This window comes from Solanum dulcamara, chromosome 9 (assembly GCF_947179165.1).
Source record: "Solanum dulcamara chromosome 9, daSolDulc1.2, whole genome shotgun sequence".
Classification (NCBI taxonomy): Eukaryota; Viridiplantae; Streptophyta; class Magnoliopsida; order Solanales; family Solanaceae; genus Solanum; species Solanum dulcamara.
This window is the reverse complement of record NC_077245.1, coordinates 75,599,612-75,618,959: the sequence shown is the minus strand read 5'-3', so window position 1 is coordinate 75,618,959 and position 19,348 is coordinate 75,599,612. Positions and strand designations below refer to the sequence as shown.

Here is a 19,348-nt window from a genome sequence, read left to right as displayed (position 1 = left end):
TAGATTCTTGTAGAAGCTTGTAGAGAAGTCTTGAAAGACTTGGAATTCTCTAGAGTGTGTGGAGATTTCTAGAGTAGGGACTTCTTTGTAAATATGGAAGGACTTGTATAGTAAATTTTATTTACACTTAGGCCCCTTAGGAGTAGTATAAATAGAGGGGGCATTCATTTGTACAAGATCAAGAAAACAAGCATTCTTCCAAAGCAATACAAAAACCTTCTTCATAAAAATTCTCTTGTCTTTCTTACAATCTAGCGTTCCCTTAGCGATCTAGTCTTAAAGGCTTACTTGAGCTTACAAGATCGTGAAAGATTCGTGAGTAAGTTGTCAAGTGCCGCACGGAAGTCTTAGTTGAAGTCTAAGTCCGTGACACGAGGGTCTATAAAACCTTCCTCTTTCTCTCCACCTCCACAGACCACAAGATAAAGGCAAGGCTACGTGCACACCAAACTTCTCAGATTCCACTTATAGGATTGAAGTGGTATGTTGTTGAAATGAATTGTGTGCTGCCACTGCTTCAAAAAATTCTAAATTCAAACACATTTTTCTCTACCTCAGTTGAACAATTAAAACAAAAAAAAATCAAAAAAATCAACGCCAAATACTTCCTTTTTCCTCAGTATAATTCTTGTAGAATACATAGGGAGGTGCATACCAAAGTAGCACTTACAATGACTTGCGCTATTGACACTACATAAACCAATGGTGTAAAAGCCTGACTAAATGAAGATGAAAATTTGAAGGGAACCAATAATAAAATAGGCCCTATCATCTAAACTTATAAACCTCAACAAAGCACAACATATTTGTGCAAAAGAATCTCAAAATTTCAACTGAACTCTTCCCAGGAATTCCAATCACAATCACGTGCTATGTCGATCAAGACAGTGTCACCCTTGCTTCCGCCAGCCCTTGCATCATGTTGTTAGGTGCCAATCTTGCCTTTTGCAGACGTTTCAGCTTGTAATATGAACAAATTTTACAATCGCTGACTGTGGATATAATTCTCAACATATCATATTTAAAGCCACTTATAGCAAACCAGCAAGCAATGCTCCAGGATCTGATGCTGGTGGTGGTGGACTTGTTGGCTGAGGTTGTGGAGGTATGGGTGGAGCAGCTGCCCGAGGAGCTGTAGGGATACTAACCAGTTGTTCCTTAACGAATTCCTTCAACCTACATATAGTTAGAGGAGAATCCATAGGTGATTTATAAGTCGGTAATGAACACAAAGCAGAAAATATTAGAAAGCACATTTAGCTCATACTCTAATGTTAGTGCAGGATCGCCAGAAGCAACTGTCATACGCAGTTGAGTTCTATCAGCTGGATCCGTTTCTATTCTTACCTGAATATCACAACCAACGATGTTAGATAACTTTCTAGAGAACTTTTCTATTTTAAACTAAATGATAAATCATAAAGATGACTGGTATTTTGGCATGAGAGAAAATGTTATCTTGGAAAATAAGTGGTTTTCTCACTTATTTTGTGGTGAAACTATATATTGTTCCAAGAAACCACAATCTCCATCTTCTCATATGAAGCAATGACAACCTCTGACAACTGTAATGTAAGTTCTTTTTGGACAAACTGCTTTGATTCAGGTATAAAGCAAATTCCCAAAAAAGAATGCGATATGATATGCTAACACCTATACTGCTATAAACTGACACTTTATCATATTATATCTACAAACCAATAAAAATTATGGTATTTTAGAGCATTAAGGCAGCAGGTACCACAAGATCACTAACTTACCAAACACAACATGGCTCGCGTACTCTCTGAATAGAAAGTTGTGCTAGCAACCAAATTATTTGGATTTGGATCCTGAATAAGAAATCAAGAAGTGAAATATAATGAGGAAATTTGGTCACAATCCAGAAGGTAACAAGCTAAAATAGACGAAAGATCAGAAACTCACAAGTCCTGGACACACAATCAACTGGAAACTATTGAACAAGTTTGCCATTTCAAGAAGTGCCATTGGTCTTACACCTCTAACCTGGTCAAATTAGAAAAATAAGTTTTGAGGCTGTGTTTCAAATATCGATATGCAAATGTAAGGTTTAGATGGCAATCTAGGTATTCATTCATGGTTTATGATGTGCTTAATTATACACACTTAAGAGCACATTTCCAAATGCAAGTATATTGCTAAAGTTTAAAGAAAATGGACAGACCACTTCTTGGAGCTTCAATGGTGGACCAGATAGTGATCTCCATTGTGGGAAAAATTCTTCTGCAGATACTGTGATAGGCTGAAAAAACTTATTCAAGACAGCAGGGAGGCGAAGTTTAACATTAACCTGTAAAAAGCACAACCAAGTTAAAAAACATACAAAAACGGACTTAACAATGACAGACCATTAAACTCCAATCCCCCCCACCCCCCACTACAGGAGAGAGCCTTTTTTCACTTTGTTCCCTAGGTGGCTTGAAGCCCCAATCTCATGATTGAAGGTGGCGGGCCCTTACCACTATAGGCCATCACTCCTCTATCTCAAACCATTTGAAAAACAAAATTCATAAAGAATCAGTACCAAATGAGTTCCGAACTTATAGGAGAAGTCAAGAACAGCGACATCCCTACTTGGACGTAGGTTAACAACTTCAAGTGGGCATTGAACCTGCAGAAATTCATTTAGTTGGAGATCACAAGATGATACTACAATCAAATAAGTTAGACAAGTAAAATTAACTATCTGACCTGTGCACGTGGTGGAATAGTCTCAGGTACTAATGATAGTTCCGTCCTCAAATGAGATGGAGATAATATTATAGCCTGCACTGAAGCAAGTGGAGACGTATTCTTATTTCCCAAGAACAGGACAAGCCGTCCATGATGTGCCTGCCAATCTGCTTTTGTGCCAATCTGGAAATGTGCCAACAAAAAGAACTAAGTGCATAGAAGTCCATCACGTGACAGTTGAAACAATAACTCTGGATTGCTCATCTACCTGAATGTATGGATCCTCATATAGTACACCACTATCTTTAAAGCACAGCGCATGAAATCTTTCTGCAATGCTTCCTATTGGCTACAACCAGGAAAGGTAAGACTGTCAAAATAATTTTACTTATGAATAGGTGACAACAACAACAATATGCCCAGTGTAGTCCCACAAGTGAGGTCTGGGGAGGGTAGAGCGCATGAAGACCTTACCCCTACCTTGGAAGGTAGAGAGGCTGATAGATTCTCGGCTCAAGATTTAACATTTCAAAGTAGGTTGAAAAAAGAATTAGCGGGAGTTTCTGAATAGATGAAGGCACCATAATAAAAATCTCAAGTGCAGCAAAACTTTCCCTTAATTGCAAAAGGTGACAACATTAGCTAATTTTGCAGAGCATGAAATGAAAGTTCTTCTACTGACAAATGGTAATGAAAATGTATTTAGGGTCATGCAAGAAAGTGCCAGTGATACTAGACAAACACTTTTTAAAGCTTATCCCAGCAGCTTTAAAGCTTATCTCTTACAACTTTCAAGAAATAGGAAAGTATGATGAATTGAAAGACCTGAGTTTGGTAAAAGAATCAAATGAACCAGAAACTGAAAAAGAAATGGCAGCATCTTCCTATCACTTAATTTTAGCAGTTATAAATATAAAAGCAAGAGGGTAAAGCATATTAACAATCATAAAAGAAAGCAGTACCTGGAAGGTGTTCATCTGTTCTTCAATAGGTGCAAGTGCTAGTGCCTCCTCCACAATTGCAGCACCTTTAACATCAGCACCCAAACTACGGTCAGATTGGTTTTCAGCAGGCTGAGGTCCCTCAATAGCCAAAGGATTTAAAAGATCACCCAGGAGATCAGGCGAAGGGGTTGAAGGGGGTTGAGGATCCACAACGGTCAAAGTTCCATTTGACTGAGCCTCCCTTTGATCCGCTGAATCACAATCCTGGCCATAAATAAGTTGTTGATTACCATCTAATACTGAAAACATAGACATTAAATCCTCATTTTTTTACTAAATGGTCACAGAGACAAATTACCGCATTGCTCATGATTGGAACTTTTACTGGACCTAGCTGGCTGACTGGTGGAGTTCCATTAGCAGGGTGTTGGTCTGTCACCACTAAAGCATTAGAATTTTGCTGTTGTGCACGCAACTTGATTGCACTTTGGTCAGCGGTATCAGCCTCAGTATCCTCAGCTTTTTTTATCAGTGACGACTACATTGTAAAGAGAATATTGTGGCTTAACACCAATGATTAAAAATGATAATAAAATAAAAGGACAATAGCATACTGCACAGTTGAAAGATTACAATATATGATGCAAAAGGAGGCCTCTCACATTGAACCAATACATCAATTATGTAGAATAATGCAGATATAAATAATCGAAGTCGAGAAGTCCAGCATGCATACCTGTCGCTCAGGAAACTTCGGCATTTCAGCTAAGATGTCCATTAAAGCTGCACCTTTCTTACTCAACTCAAAGTATTCCACAGCCCGTTGTTGTATCTCTACATCGATGCAGCCTTCATATCTGGGGTATTATGCAGCTCTAGCAATTATTGCAATACTTTTGGATATATCCACAGAAGAAAAACAACCTTACAGGATGAACAGAAATAACAACCATAAAATAATACTATCTTACTTCCTGAATATTGCCCAAATCAGATTCTGTAGCTCCGGATCTGGTGGCTGTGTATGCATCAAGATCTTGGCATATGTTGACAGAAGAATAGGAATTGTTGAAGACCTGAATAACAGTTTGTGTAAAATAACAGACAGGAGAATAAAGAACAATGAGAAAATGAGATTGAACACTAAATGTTCTTACGTAACGGTAGGGAGCTTCTCATGAATGATACTAAAGATTTCTTTTGGACTACACCCAGGCCTTCTGGCCAGAAGATGGCTGTATTCTCCAAGGATATATGCACTGACCTACTCCATCAGATAGCACAATTTAAATTTTCGATTAGCTTTCCCAATATATTTTTTTTCATTTTCAAACTGACAACAAAAGGACAGCAGATGCATCTAAATTCAAAACAAGTATCACAAAGAAGACTATTTAGCTCTTGGGTGCTTATATCTGGCTGTGAGGGCAACTAAACATTAGAACTGGAAGAGCAAGTGAAATAGCATAGAAATTCTATGATAAAGTGATGCAAATCTAGCTTGAAGATAAAATTAGGACACCCAAGTCAGGTTGAGGCAATGAAAGCCTTTCTATATAAATGAACTAATCAAATGACTTGGATTAACAACAGGCCTCTCTCCATTTTAAAAACAAACAAACAGTAGGCCTCCCTGTAAAATGGAGGCGTCAAGCCAAGTCTCGAAGTGTTGACAACATGCCTTAAAGTGTGATCCTTGAGACTCAAGCCCGCTCTTGGTATATGGGCCTGATTAAATCAAGATGCAAGCTATTTCTGTCTCATGAACAGCTCAAGCCAACATCTCTTCCAAACTTGTGTCAGAAGGTAACTACTCATTCTTCCAGTTGGCAGTTGCCAGTCGGATATCCACAGTTTTTTTTTTCTTATGCACGTGTCTTTAATTATATTTTCAACCTCCAAGAAAAATCCTCTAATTAAGTTTATATGCCAATAACAAATCATGTCCATGTAACTATTGCATGTCAAAGTGACTTAGGTTGGACTACCCATTCCAATTATAAGCCAGCAACGAATCTAGCATGATAAGTAGGCAATCCACTAGGGTTCATAACATTTGCACACATACACACATATTATTAGTATTAAAAGAGAACGTTCGCACCTTGACCATTGTTTCATGAATGGCAGGTTTATCAAGATATTCTCTGGCCTTCAAAGCTGCATAAGGCTGAGGAAGGGGTTGAATGTATTAAATGAGCTCATTAAAAAAGAAACCAAAATCAAGCTAGCATATAGACAGAGCAGCTATAGTTACCTGTAGATCTTCATTGTTTGTAACAAATTGCACAACACGGAACCAAATGTCATCACTGACGAAATCACCAGCCTTATCAATTAATTGAAGGACAACATCTACATACCTGCATGCCAAAACATGACACTTTTAGCTGTTATCGCATTGTACATCTGTAAAGCAAGATTTAGACAGTTTCAGCAAGATTCATCTGATTCTGAGTGCTTGCGAGTTACTAAAAGCACTAGATTTGGAGTTAGAAATATGCACAAAGAGAGTAACATTTCTGTATGTAGATTTGTCATGATGCCCCCTTTGATAACGATTGACAAAATAAAACCCCTGAAAAGGCTGCAAGAAAGATCAAACCGGAGAGAACTTCTAGAAGATGAGATTTTTGAATTTCCACAACTTCAAAAGCAGGAGATGAAACTTTGCTAAATATGGAAATATCCTTGATTCAGTATAGTCAGCATATATGAGCAAAGTGTTCTTTCTTTTTTTGAGAAGGAATATATGTGCAAAGTTTTTGAACTCCAAAAGACAACCATATATTGCGTTCAAGAAAAGTGAAGTTTCGTTATGTCCATATCTATTTCATACCATGACAAATCAGGAGCAAACTTCTCTGCAAGAATTGCAATTTTGAGTGACAGTTCTTCACGCATCACAAACTCTGCTGTACTAAGATACTGACAAAAACAAAAGATCAGTGGCATACTTTTTTACTCCGCAATAGGCATAAATTAAATAACCATGAAAAGAAATAAACCTGATACCTGTAACAGTTCTTCCACTATGTCTTTTGCATTTGAAACATCACACATTCCATATAGTAAATCAAGGGCACGTCTCCTTATGCTGTTTGAAGTGCTTAACGTCAGTAAAGAAAGCAATTTGAATATTTAAGCTAAACTTAATAGACAGACACACAAGCGACTACTGCCGACATTTTCCCATCATTTCACCAGAAAAGATAAGGATATCTAAATGAAACAGCAGAGATATTGAATGTCCAGCTCAACTCAAATGTAGGTAAATTGATAAGGAGAGCTCTCTCTTTAAGGAGTAACCATGCACATGCCACAATCAGAAAGTGTTTGGGCAGAAAAATTCGAGCTTTACTAACTTAGTTGCTCCAGCAGCACATTTTACTTATTGTACTTCTGCTGAGAAACAAAAGCAGGGAATAGGTGATAAGGAAAATGCAAAGGCTCCAAATCAACCTGATATCAGGATCCTTCAGTGAGGTAATAATCTGTGCTTGATGTCTTTTAATGATGTCCTGTACATCTGTAACCATCAACATCCGAGTCATATTCTCCTGCATGCAAAACAGAGATGAGGAAATCAGACGGTGGTAAACTGGTACATACAGAGAAACTGGATCTGTTTTGCAAGTTCCAACATTATGCAAGAATAGTAGCTTACCTACGAGTGTGAAAGTGCAGCTGCTGTATAAAAGACCTCTTACATGCACAGAAGAAGTAATACCATAGAATAGTAGTTTGTATGCTTCTATAACTTACCAAACCAAGATAGCGAATATTTGGCTCACGTACAGCAATGAATTTCCCAAGCAGTGCAACACACTGAGACATCATCTCTTTTTCGGCATCAAGATGCATGACCTGAAGCAAATCAATGAGAAGTCAAACTTAATAAGTATCCAAGAAAGCAATGGATAATATAAAACAGCAGCCAAGCTTTGGAAAGTTAGATAATACAACAAGTCCATCTTAGCATATGGAGAGTGTGAAGGTGAACTGTTCTCTATTTCCTTGAAGAAGATTCACTGATTATGTGATAAAATGAATTGTTATGAGAAAAGTTATAAGATTGGAAAGAATGAGCAGAAATAAACAAAAATCTTGTCAGGTAGCAATATCTACGGAATTTGTCAGGAAACTGTAAGAAAAAAAAAAGATTTATAAGTTTAAACTCAACATCATCACAAATGTCCACGAAAAGGCTACCAGAAGCATCACATAGGTTTTGATTAACAAATCAGCATGCTTTTACTTCGGGAATCTCATTATTTATAAAGAACTAACTTACTCAAATGTAAGATGCCATTGCTATCAGCAATTCATGTAGCCCACGAATTATAGGGAAGGATAATGATTGATACATTTAGAAACTTACAAGAGCAAGTGCTTCAAAGAGGACAGCATGTGACGCATTGTTTTTGTTCACATTTTTCACCACATCGGTTCCCATCAATATCCGTTGCAAAACCTGATTGATCATAATGAAATCCAGAACATCTTTGAAATTTACTACTGATTCTTTTGGACAAGTGAAGTTGGATAGAAAAAGGGGATATACTTTCAGTTAAAGAAGAATACTTAGCAGGTGAGCATACCTCAAACAATGATCTTCTAGTATCTGGATCCTCAATAGTAGGAAAATATTGAAGAGCCCTCATAGTCTTTACCTGAAATCAAAATTATCAAAACTGAGAGCATGCTTAAGCAAAGATGTTTGATTCCCACATACTAGTTTCAAATTGATGTATCGAATTTGAGAGATCCTATCCACGCACCAAATTTCAAATTCATGCATTTAATGTGCATAATTGATCATTCATGCAATTGCACAGCATATATTTGTTTAAAGGTCCAAAGACAACATATTCAATTTCTTTTCTGCAACAAGTAATGGCTACTGCAGATTGCACAGGAAAAGGAAATAAACCTGAAGCCAGGGAGATGGGATCCCATGGTAGGCATATTCTTGTGGTACATCTTGGTTCCTTGCAAGCCTTTCCAATACTTTAACACATTTGGGAAGACAACTCCAATACTCTTCATGGTTATTTGACACTAATGCAACTAGAAGGCTCATGGAAGATGTCACAACACCTAAATCTCGTTCATCTAGCAGTTGTGCCATCCGATCTGACCTGGATAATGAGACAAACTCTATTTGTTGGGATACAAATGAAACCATTTAATAAACCATCCACCTAGGTAACTACACTTACCAGCTATCTACATTCATGACATCAGGATTTTTCCTAAAAAGACGTACGAGACATAGTGCAGCCTTCTTCCGCACCAGTGGCCTGCAACTGCTTGATATCTGACACAACGAAAGGAAAAAGAGAAGAAAAGAAAAGAAAGCCCACATCAGTCATAGACTTGGGATACTGGATGGCTACTACAAATATTGACTTACAAGTAACTTTTGAACATCAGGAGCTAGAGATTCTGCAAAATCCCTTCCCCCGATATTTCCAACCTGCACAGATATATCAAACAGTTGAAACTTGTAACAAAGAACAACAGATCTGCTTCTAGGAAGAGAAAGAAGAAAAGATCTGAAATTCATACCAATGTCAATGCTAGACACTGGAAAGTCTCATTGCGTCCGACTATGTCATTGCGTACTGTATTAATTGCTAATCTCAAAAAATCATGATTCTCATTGAGCAAACATGATGTCACTATATATCCAACCTGCAAAACACCAAAACAATAGTAAAACCTTGTATGCCGTTAAATTACATAAAAACATTAGGTGCAGCACAAGGAAGAGTAGCATATACTCTCTCAACTATCAATATGAATGCATCAAATACCATGTAAATATAAGACATTTAAAACCGCAACCGCCTCCAATTTAATCAATGTAAAGCCATGACAACAATGGTTTTATGAGAAAATATCAACCTCTGGAAGGATAAGAGTCATTATGAATGGACCAAACAGCTAGAGAGTTTCATTCAGCATCGATAAGGTCACCAAAATGCTAGACTAAAAAGCAAGACGTGACCAGCGGCGTACGCAGGATTTTCCATAAGCGTTATCAATATTTATAGAAGAGACAACATAAATATCAATTATCATATTTGTAGGTAAGAAATAGCCTTGACCCATTGGTTTAGTTAGGTTAAAGCAACAAGAGGTCGTGAGTTCAATACTACTTAACCACAATTTTAAGTTACAGAGGTTATATTTGCCAAAAATATGCTTAGACTAAGGTTTGAACCTCCGACTTCCAAGCACAAAATCATGCACCGAACCAGCACGCCAAGCGACACACAATAGTAAGAAGTGTCATTGTCTTCTATATATCAATTTATGCATAGTATTAATATATATGCTTAATAAAAAAAAACGACGAAGCGGTGTGCGGTGTCGGGTGACACCGCTTGGTTCAACGTGGGTACACTCCTGGATGCAATGCAACCTTTGTTTTCATACATTTTCAATATACTAGTCACATTTATCAATTCAATTAAAAAAGATGACAGTCTTCACTTCACAGAAGCCAATTTTGACGAGTTATCCATGTTAGAAATGAAAAGAAGAAAAATGAGGTACCTGCTTCTCAGGATACTTTGGAGCAGAAATCAGAGATACAGCTTCCATGTGACCAAAGTCCACATCATAACCAAGCATATGAATATACAGCATTTTCCAGACATATTTCTTCTTTTCATATGGTGTCAAACCCTGTATAACACAATACAATTTCAAAATCCATGGGCATCGTGACGTCTATGTTAATTTAACACACGATGAGGGAGGTCTATGATTGACGTTTTTGGGAAAAAAGAAGATGAAAAACAAAAATTTATACAAAGCAAACATGGGAGAGCAGTGAACATATAGGGTATAGGGCCTGCTCTCGGATGACAAAGCATAGTTTGCAAGACTTATGGTTTAACTGAATAAAAATCAGTTAAAAGAAGAGAAGGGGGAAAAAGGAAAACAAGCAAAAGATAGAAAATGATAGACAGAGAAAGAGAAGCAAAAGCTATATTACAAAGTTCATAAAGGTGTATTGTGAATGCAATTGAAGTGCAACCAAATCAAATCCTATGCAGATGAAATGATAATGTGAATATTGGAATAAAAAAAGCCCCTATTACAGAAAAAATATTCTATGCCTTAGTTAATAGCACGCCTATTTCTGCAATACTTCTATCTCAAGTTCATTTTTTCTTAGGCAAGCATCCATTTTGACATTTAACCCCAAGAATTTTTTGAATGTTCCACGAAATACAATTGATTGAGTTAATCATTATAAATCTGTTAATGCTTTAGCCTTGCTTAAATTGAGAAGCTCATGGAAGGGCACCAAGTAACTGTAGCTCATACTGCGTCTAAACTACTAAAAATCTATTTTCTGTTCCGATCTTTTATAGTTAATCACTATAAAGGTTGAAAAGGATAGTGCACAAGCCAGTGAACAAGCATATCATATGGCATATATAAAGGGAAGACACACCATAGATTCAGCACTGATAGCCAGTAAGTATGTGGATTCCACGTTGAGAGGGGATGTTCCAGGAGTTATGTGCAAGCTAGACACAGAAAAAACATATGACCATTTAAACTAGGACTTCCTACTTGGCATACTTGGACAGGGTTGGGTGATAGGTGGTTGAAATGGATTGGATTATGTATTAAAACTCTTAGGTTCTCAATCCTAGCGAATGAAAATGGCATGGATAAGCTTCACAAAACAACCAAATTCTGACCAATTAACAGTGACGTAATGAAAATGGCATTGATAAGCTTCACAAAACAACAAAATTCTGACATTTAAGATCTTTCTTTTTATTTTTTGGATCTGATGTCCGGTTTTAAGAGTTTGTGATCTAGCTTCCAAACTTTTTCTTTAACAGGTAACAGTTTGTATCATAGACCAGTAATTCAAACCCCAATTTACAAGAGAGAAATAAGAAGAAAAGAAAACAGAAAACTGAAAAGATTACAATCCTAACAGGAATAAAAAACTTCTAGGATTGACTCTGTACCTACAGAGTAAGACTTTGTGCACCAAAAACAAAACAACTTAATGGAGTTGAGTTTAATCTTTTGTATTGTGTTACTTCTATCCTCAAAATATCTTACATTTCTTTCTTTCCGGATAATCCACCATATAAGGGTGGGAATGATCCTCCATTTGTTTCTATCCTTTGCCCCAATTCAAGCTTCCTCCCAGCTAAAAAGAGTATCAACAATCTTTATAGGCATTGTCCATGAGATGCCTTTGAGATTGATAAAAATCTTCCATATTGGGATGGCATTGTGGAGAAAACAGAAAGGAGATTAGCCAGATGGAAGGCTCAATATTTGTCTCTGGGAGACAGACACACCCTCATCAATTCAGTGTTAGACTCCCTTCCTACTTATGTCATGTCATTATTTCCATTACCCCCAAAAGTTTTGAAGAAACGGGACAGATTAAGGAGGGACTTCCTTTGGCATGGATGCAAAGAAATTAAAGGTTATAACCTAGTCAAACGGGAAATAACCTTGAACAGCAGAAACAAAGGGGGTATGGGCATTAGAGATTTGAGGAAACAAGACAATAGCCTTTTGATGAAGTGGTTATGAAGATATAATGAAGAGGGGCAAGTCTTATGGAAGGATGTCATCAGATCCAAGTATGGTGAGTACAATCCTTGGTGCAGTAATGTTAGTGTTGGTGCCTATGGGGTGGGGGTCTGGAGAACTATTAGAAACTTATGGCAAAAACTTGAAGCTAATATATACATTGAAGTGGGAGATGATAGGAGAACTAAGTTTTGGGCAGATGCGTGGAACAAACAGGTCCCTCTAAAAGAATCCTTTCCAGATATATTCTTACTATGTAGTAATCCAGATGCAAATATCAATGAATGTTGGACAGCACAAGGGTTAAATCTAAACTTCAAAAGGTTTTTGAATAACTGTGAAGTGGAGAGAGTGGCCAAATTGCTAGAGCTATTAGAAAAATTCTCTGGCACCACCAATGCTCTTGATTCGTTGAGATGGAAACATAGTAAAGATGGGGCTTTCACTGTTAGCAGGGCATACAAAATGGAAAGCCCCCGGCAAGGCAACTCTAATCAAAGTTTGTGGAGAAAGGTATAGAGAACCTTAGCAACAACTAAGATAAAATGCTTTACGTGGTTGGTTGCTAGAAGGGCTTGCCTGGCACATGAAGTGTTGAAGAGAAAAGGAAAGATTATAGTATCTTGGTGTTCATTATGTGGGAAGGCAGAGGAGACCAACAAGCATCTATTCTTGCATTGCAACTTTACAACACAAATTTGGGCCATCTTCCTTAGTCTCAGTAAGACAAATTGGACCATCCCCGAGCATACTGCAGACTTGTGGAGTTGTTGGATAAGCAGAGGGGGGAGCAAGAGCCAGAATGCATGTTGGAGGATAATTCCACATTGCATTTGGTGGACAATTTGGAAAGAAAGAAATAGTAGAAACTTTGAAGATATGTCCAATTCCATTCAGAAGGTTAAATGGAATCGTATTGCATCTTTTTATTTTTGGTGTAAAGAGAAAGGTTTAGAGGAAACAGAGCAGATTGTGGAATTATTAGGAACCTTGCAAGTATTTTTTTTTTCTTTTCTTTTCTTTTCTTTTGTTCCCCTCTGTTTTCTGAAGGTCACCAGCATATCCTTAATGCTGAAGAATACAACATTACTATTTTCAAAAAAAATAAAAAATCTTCCATAACTGATCTGTGATTTTGCAAGGTAGAAATAGGTAACGCACAGTCTCAACATCATCCCCACAGAAGAAATACCATGAACATAAAGAATGTCAACACAGCTTATATAAGAGTCTGATAACAGAACATAAAAGAATTCAGATTTCACATCTTTATGTCAACACAGACTCAACATCTCAACATCTTTATGTCAACACAGCCTCATTGGCTAACAACCATGTGAAACAAGCAACCTTGTAAGGTGACCCTCCATATGTTTCCAAGGCCACTCATAGATGAAGTTCTGGAACATTCATAAATTATATCCTTCACTCACCATGTAGAGACCCTTGCTAAGTTGCCATTACCAGTCCACCACAAGCAGTCTACTCCCCCTTGCATTCCTTTGAAAGATTCCAGGACCTGGTACAGTTCAGCTGGTCTAGGAATCTCCCAATCATTCAGCATTTTCTAAACGACAGCTCCCATCCTTGAGGAGCCCACACCTCTGCCACTGTCCTAATTTGGTGTTGAGCAAGAACTACAAGTCAGGAAAAGACTCCTGCAAACTCCTGCTATCCACTTATCTTTCCAAAAGGTGGTATTGTTTCAAAAAGCCAAAAAAAGAAAAAAAAAGAAGAAAGGACCTACATCTTAACAAACTAATTAAGACTAGCAATAACACCATGCATCAATGGGATTGTAGAAAACAAGTTAATACCATCCTGGTTGTATGCGCTTCGTATTACTTTTCAGAATATCCTAATAAGAATATAACAATATTAAAACCATCCAGATCATAAACAACCACAAATTACTTTCAATCATACTTCAAATCCTTCAACTCAACTATTGAGCACCTCTTTGGCATACCATCTCTGCCAACTATATTTAAAGTTCTGTAGCTTATATACCTAGGGGCTCACTCCGAATTTCTAGGTATTATCTGATAACAGAACATAAAATAATTCAGATTTCACAACAGCTTATATAAGAGAGTATATCTCTGTCTTTCCATCCTTGTTCTATGTAATAGGCCAGCTACACTTCCTCGAGGGAACTGACACAAACTTGTGACAGTCATTTCAAAGGTAATACAACATACATAAAACAGATATCAGTTAGATTGGCATAGCCAAAAGGTCTTCCCTTCAACACTCTAGTCATGAGTTGCACTTGCACAACTCCCGTTAAGTGCTTTTTCACAAGCCTAATTTTGTTATACACTATTAATAAGTCATTATACATCAAATTAGTGTTCAAAGGAAAAATCTTATTTAACAAGTCCCGTGACAGTATCTAACAGACCTTGAAATATGTGCCACCTTGAAACTGCTATATTTTCTTAGTAACCAGAACTTCACATTGTTTGCCTAAAAAGTACTTTTGTCCCAATTTATATGACATTCTTTCCTTTTGGGGACGTCCAAAATGTTTGACATTGTAATTTTATTATTGTTAATTTGACAGTCATTTTCTATACAAATTTCAGAATTTTCAAGAAACCAAATACATTAAACTATTCAAAATGTTTGACATTGTAATTTTATTATTGTTAATTTGACAGTCATTTTCTATACACATTTCAGAATTTTCAAGAAACCAAATACATTAAACTATTCAAAAGGTAAACTTTCATATGATGTTTTCTCTATCTAATTAAATTTTCAACCACTACTTAAATACTCCATTATACTATCACTAATAAATATGTACAAGTCAAATTAATATCTTAAACTCAATATTCAGTTAAATACATCACATAAAATGAACTAAGAATGTAACATAAGTATCTACTACTTGGTTTCTCCCTTTTTTAGGGCTCACAACTGGTTACCCCACCAGTTCCTCACAATGTATTCAACTTGGCAGTAACCACCTACAATGTCAAAGACAAGCTCACAAGATTAAGTTTAATTACTGCAGGTTAGTCTTTACTTAACTACTCTGTTAAGATATAACTATTGGACGTCCAACCCAACCCTAGCATACCATCCCTCACTCAAAAAAAAAGCCTCCTAGTATAGCTAGCAACAACAACAAACCCAGTGTAGTCCCAAAAGCAGGGTTCCAAAAGACACTCAGCTCGAGTAACGAACATCAGAGCAGCTAAAAGAAAAATACAGAAGTAAAGAGGACACAACATTCAAAAGAAGCGCAATAACAATAACCAACTAATGTGATAACTGAAACACCTAGTATAGCTAGCACAAGTCCAAAATTCAGCCAGAACTAAATGCAGAAAATAGCAGAAACTCAATTACACTTCACTGACGTCAACTTCAAAAATTTCCATATCCTAACAAAACCATTACACACATTAAACATCTTGTAATATACTGCTAACGGAGTTGCTATTATATGTAAAAAAGGAAAAAGTCGAAACCTTTTCGTTCTTAAAGCGAGAACGAATATTGCCAAGCTCTTTATCAACACGAAGGCGTTCCTGTTCTTTGTTCTGGCAATTACGAACGTCGCTGATGAACACTGACAATCCTCTCATGCCAGATAACGCCATCTCCGTTCAGATCCAACCGAGAAGGCTCTTTCACTTTACCTTCCCGTAGATACTCAGCACCTCCGGTTTCCTTTGATCCGACGATCCTAAAACTCGAAGATCGAGGTTCAAATTGCGAACGAAAATGGCGGTTTTACGTGTTTTATGGAAAGACTAATTGGGAATTTGACGAAATGTATAGATATATGGATGTGTCATGTGTATGTATAGGTAGAGAGAGAAAGAGGTCTGATCTAGAGATAGAAAATGTGGACTAAGAAAATTTGGAAAAAGCCGACGCCCAGTTGGGACGAAGACAACTTTCAATTTAGTTTAATTTTTGAAAAATTTCAACATAAATCAACAATACAAATTTAATATAATAAATTGATAATTCAATAATTTATTTATCAAATTTGTGAAGAGAAATTTAAAATACGCATATCAATTAATTAAAAATTAAAAATTATTTGACCAAAAAATTATAAGAGTTAAAGTCAAAACTTGATATTCGTAACAAGCAATAACATATTCCAAGTATAATTTCATAAGCAAAATTCGACAAGAGTAGATTGTATGCAAATAATATTTCTAACTTATGATAAATAAATTATTTTCAAAATAGTTTTAAAAAAAATTAGAACATAACAAATAATAGAAAAATACAACATTTAAAACAATAACAATAATAATAATAATAATAGTAATAATAGTACGATAATTGAATTACAAAAGTAAGGAGGAAACTTGTTTATATTTGAGGGACTAAAAGTGCTAAAGGGATTTCATAATTATTTTTTAGGAGTCATTAGGTAGATGATCATCATTAAAGTTAAAAGACTTTAGTCATTACATCTTTTTAATCAATTCTTCCTTCATGTGAATTTCACCTTTGGGGTATGGTTACAAATTTTATTCAAGCAAATTAAAAAAATCTTTGTTATAAATGGTCGCTTTAAAAATGAGCTTCTAAATTGTAATATGTAAATTTAAATTTAATCAAACTTTTATGCGAGTATCAAACATCTAATATATAAATAAAAGAGTCCATAGTTCAACCAGAAATTGAATTTTGCAACAAAAAGTAATCACAAACATTAGACATACTAATACAACAGCAGATGAAACAGGGAATATATACGTAAGCCATAAGCCATAAGCCATAAGTAGATTCAGAATTTAATCTTTACAATTTAACTTTTAAGATTCTTAATGTTAAATTTATTATATGTTTAAAAGTAAAACGTCGTAAACATATGTAAAGTATCTCACTATTTTTATTTTTATGCCTGAAGATATCTCAATTTTTCAATTTTTATACATAAACTATTATGTATGCAACTATGCAAGTTTACTAACTGAATCACCGCTGACAAATTCAACCACTTTCCCAGCTTAAATCTCGTTGCTTCTTTCGGCCAGCCCAATGAGTATTATCAATCATTTATCAAAACATCAGTCAATTATCAATTATTTTTCTCTATGATGATATTTTACGAAGAAAAGGAAATAACGGACAATAAATGTGTATTTTAATAAATAGTTCAGCTAGCCAGCTTCACACTGTATCATTCAAATATGATATTCAAAACATCAAATATTAGGTGTTTATATCTACTGTTTATTGCAATTTTTATGAACTTTACACATAAATTTATGATTCGCATCGAGTTCAGAAGAATCGGTGCAGTCGTACCTTTTCGTTTTTAAATCGAGTACGAAGATTCCCGAGCTCTTTATCAACACAAAGTCGCTCTAGTTCTTTGTTCTGGCAATTGCGAATGCTGCTGATGAACACCGATAAACCTCTCATGCCGGATAACGCCATCTCTGTTCTGCTCTGCTCTGCTCAGTTCAGAATTCAGATCGATCGGCGATTGATCGATTCGATTCTCAGTAACACCTCCGATTTGCTGATTTAATGATCCGGCGCGGTTTTGCGAAGAACATAATTGAGAATCGACGAAATGTGTATGTATAGGTAGAGAGAGAAACGGAGGAAATTTGGAAAAAGCCGTCGGTCATGGCCTCGTAGATAAGAAGACGATTCTCTCTATTTTTGTACAATTTTAATAGAGTAATAATTTTGTTGACTCAACACTGTCACTCACAAGGAAGCATCATTTATTTGTAATATTTTTCTTTTTAATAATTATTTAATTTCGTTTTTTTCGTGATAATATGTTTAAAGCTATTGGATTAAAAGATATTTTAGTATATTTTATATATATTTAATTTAAAATTATAAAATTTATTTTTTAATTTTTTTTTAAACTATGTTCAAGTTAAAATAGAACAATTAAATTAAAACAAAAGAAAAAGTATCTTTTTCGCAGCAATAACTCTTAACAAAAAGTTAATTTGATGCACATAACATTATGTGTTAGAAGACATTTGAACAAAACTGGAGTATGAGTTAGAATGAAGTCATTGAAAAAAGCTTCCTTTAAGAAGTCACCAAAGCAAGGATCATTGCGATTAATTACTTTTATCATGATATTGGAGCAGCCAAAGAATTTTGAGAAGACAAAAGGTGAGAATTCGTGACCCGACAACGTGTTAAGAGATAGAAAGGACTCTCTAAAATGTATTAGAAGGACGAAAAGATGGACTCTTTAGCATGACTTGTACAGGATTCTACGAATCACGAGAGGTTTACAACTGACACGTAAAACAATATCTCAAAGTGGATCATTCTTATTAAATGATGTACTATAAGGCTCGAATGAAGCATTCTCATTGGTTTATGTATTTCATTCGTTGTCTATAAATAGTTATTTCATTAACTTGTAAAGGATTGACTTTTGACAATACTAAGCAATACATCGATACATAGATCAAGCGATAATTTTATCTATAGCAAAATTCTTCAGGGTTCTTTAACTACCGTTTGAATTTTATGCACTAATTTTATTTTTTTAAAAAATACTCATAAGAAAGTGAAATAAAATTATAGAAAATAAAACAAGTTATTTTGCTCCAGTATGATTTGGTTTAGGAGAGGCTGTAATTTTCTTTTATCCCCAAAGACAACTTTTTAATATGCACTTACAATTGGATTATTCTTTTTCAATTTGTTGTTTTCCCTTGGTAATGGTTTAGGTGTATTATGTAAGGAAAGAATTATAAAAGAACGCGGCGTAATGGATGAAGCTATTTCTTTTTTAATCAGAAGGTTTGGTGTTGAGTCTTTAAGTATGAAAATTTTCTTGGTAAGAAATGCTTCCTAGAATATGTCCTACGCGACACAAATTCAAATTAGTCTGACTTCAATATGATATTAAACCCAAAATGAAAAATAAAAAATGTGAAAGTAGCTCCAAATTGGCCATGCTAATAGCTGGACTAACCAAAGGCACTACTAACATCAATTCACATATAAATAGATAACACAATATCTCAATTCTCAACTCTTGTGCCATTAGGCATTTGCTTAGCCATTTAAGCAAAAATGCAGTCAACCAGTTCAACAAGCTAAGAATATTAAGTTAACGTTTTGATATCAATATGATGAATTGACAACTACAG

The 19,348-nt window shown here is 35.6% G+C and overlaps 1 protein-coding gene across 3 annotated transcripts; it reads right to left on the bottom strand.

Moving 5' to 3' along the window:
- Nucleotides 1-591: 591 nt before the first annotated feature.
- On the bottom strand, nt 592-17,924 carry LOC129904734 (AP-2 complex subunit alpha-1-like). 3 transcript variants are annotated; one of them, XM_055980322.1, is made up of 28 exons: nt 15,710-15,800; nt 13,661-13,842; nt 10,203-10,334; nt 9,210-9,335; nt 9,055-9,117; nt 8,861-8,958; nt 8,572-8,779; nt 8,240-8,311; nt 8,020-8,112; nt 7,404-7,505; nt 7,101-7,198; nt 6,654-6,735; nt 6,478-6,566; nt 5,896-6,001; nt 5,743-5,808; nt 4,796-4,902; nt 4,610-4,714; nt 4,375-4,495; nt 3,997-4,176; nt 3,657-3,902; nt 2,963-3,043; nt 2,713-2,877; nt 2,546-2,632; nt 2,186-2,311; nt 1,927-2,007; nt 1,761-1,832; nt 1,268-1,347; nt 592-1,176 (listed from the first exon to the last, which is right to left on the bottom strand). In XM_055980322.1, the coding sequence occupies exons 2-28, from the start codon at nt 13,661-13,663 to the stop codon at nt 1,032-1,034; spliced, it is 2,934 nt and encodes a 977-aa protein (XP_055836297.1). In that variant the 5' UTR covers nt 13,664-13,842; nt 15,710-15,800; the 3' UTR covers nt 592-1,031. The 3 variants fall into 3 exon arrangements, with proteins under 3 accessions (XP_055836297.1, XP_055836296.1, XP_055836295.1); XM_055980321.1 differs by lacking the exons at nt 13,661-13,842; nt 15,710-15,800 and adding an exon at nt 17,517-17,924; XM_055980320.1 differs by lacking the exon at nt 13,661-13,842 and having other exon boundaries at nt 15,710-16,254.
- Nucleotides 17,925-19,348: the final 1,424 nt, after the last annotated feature.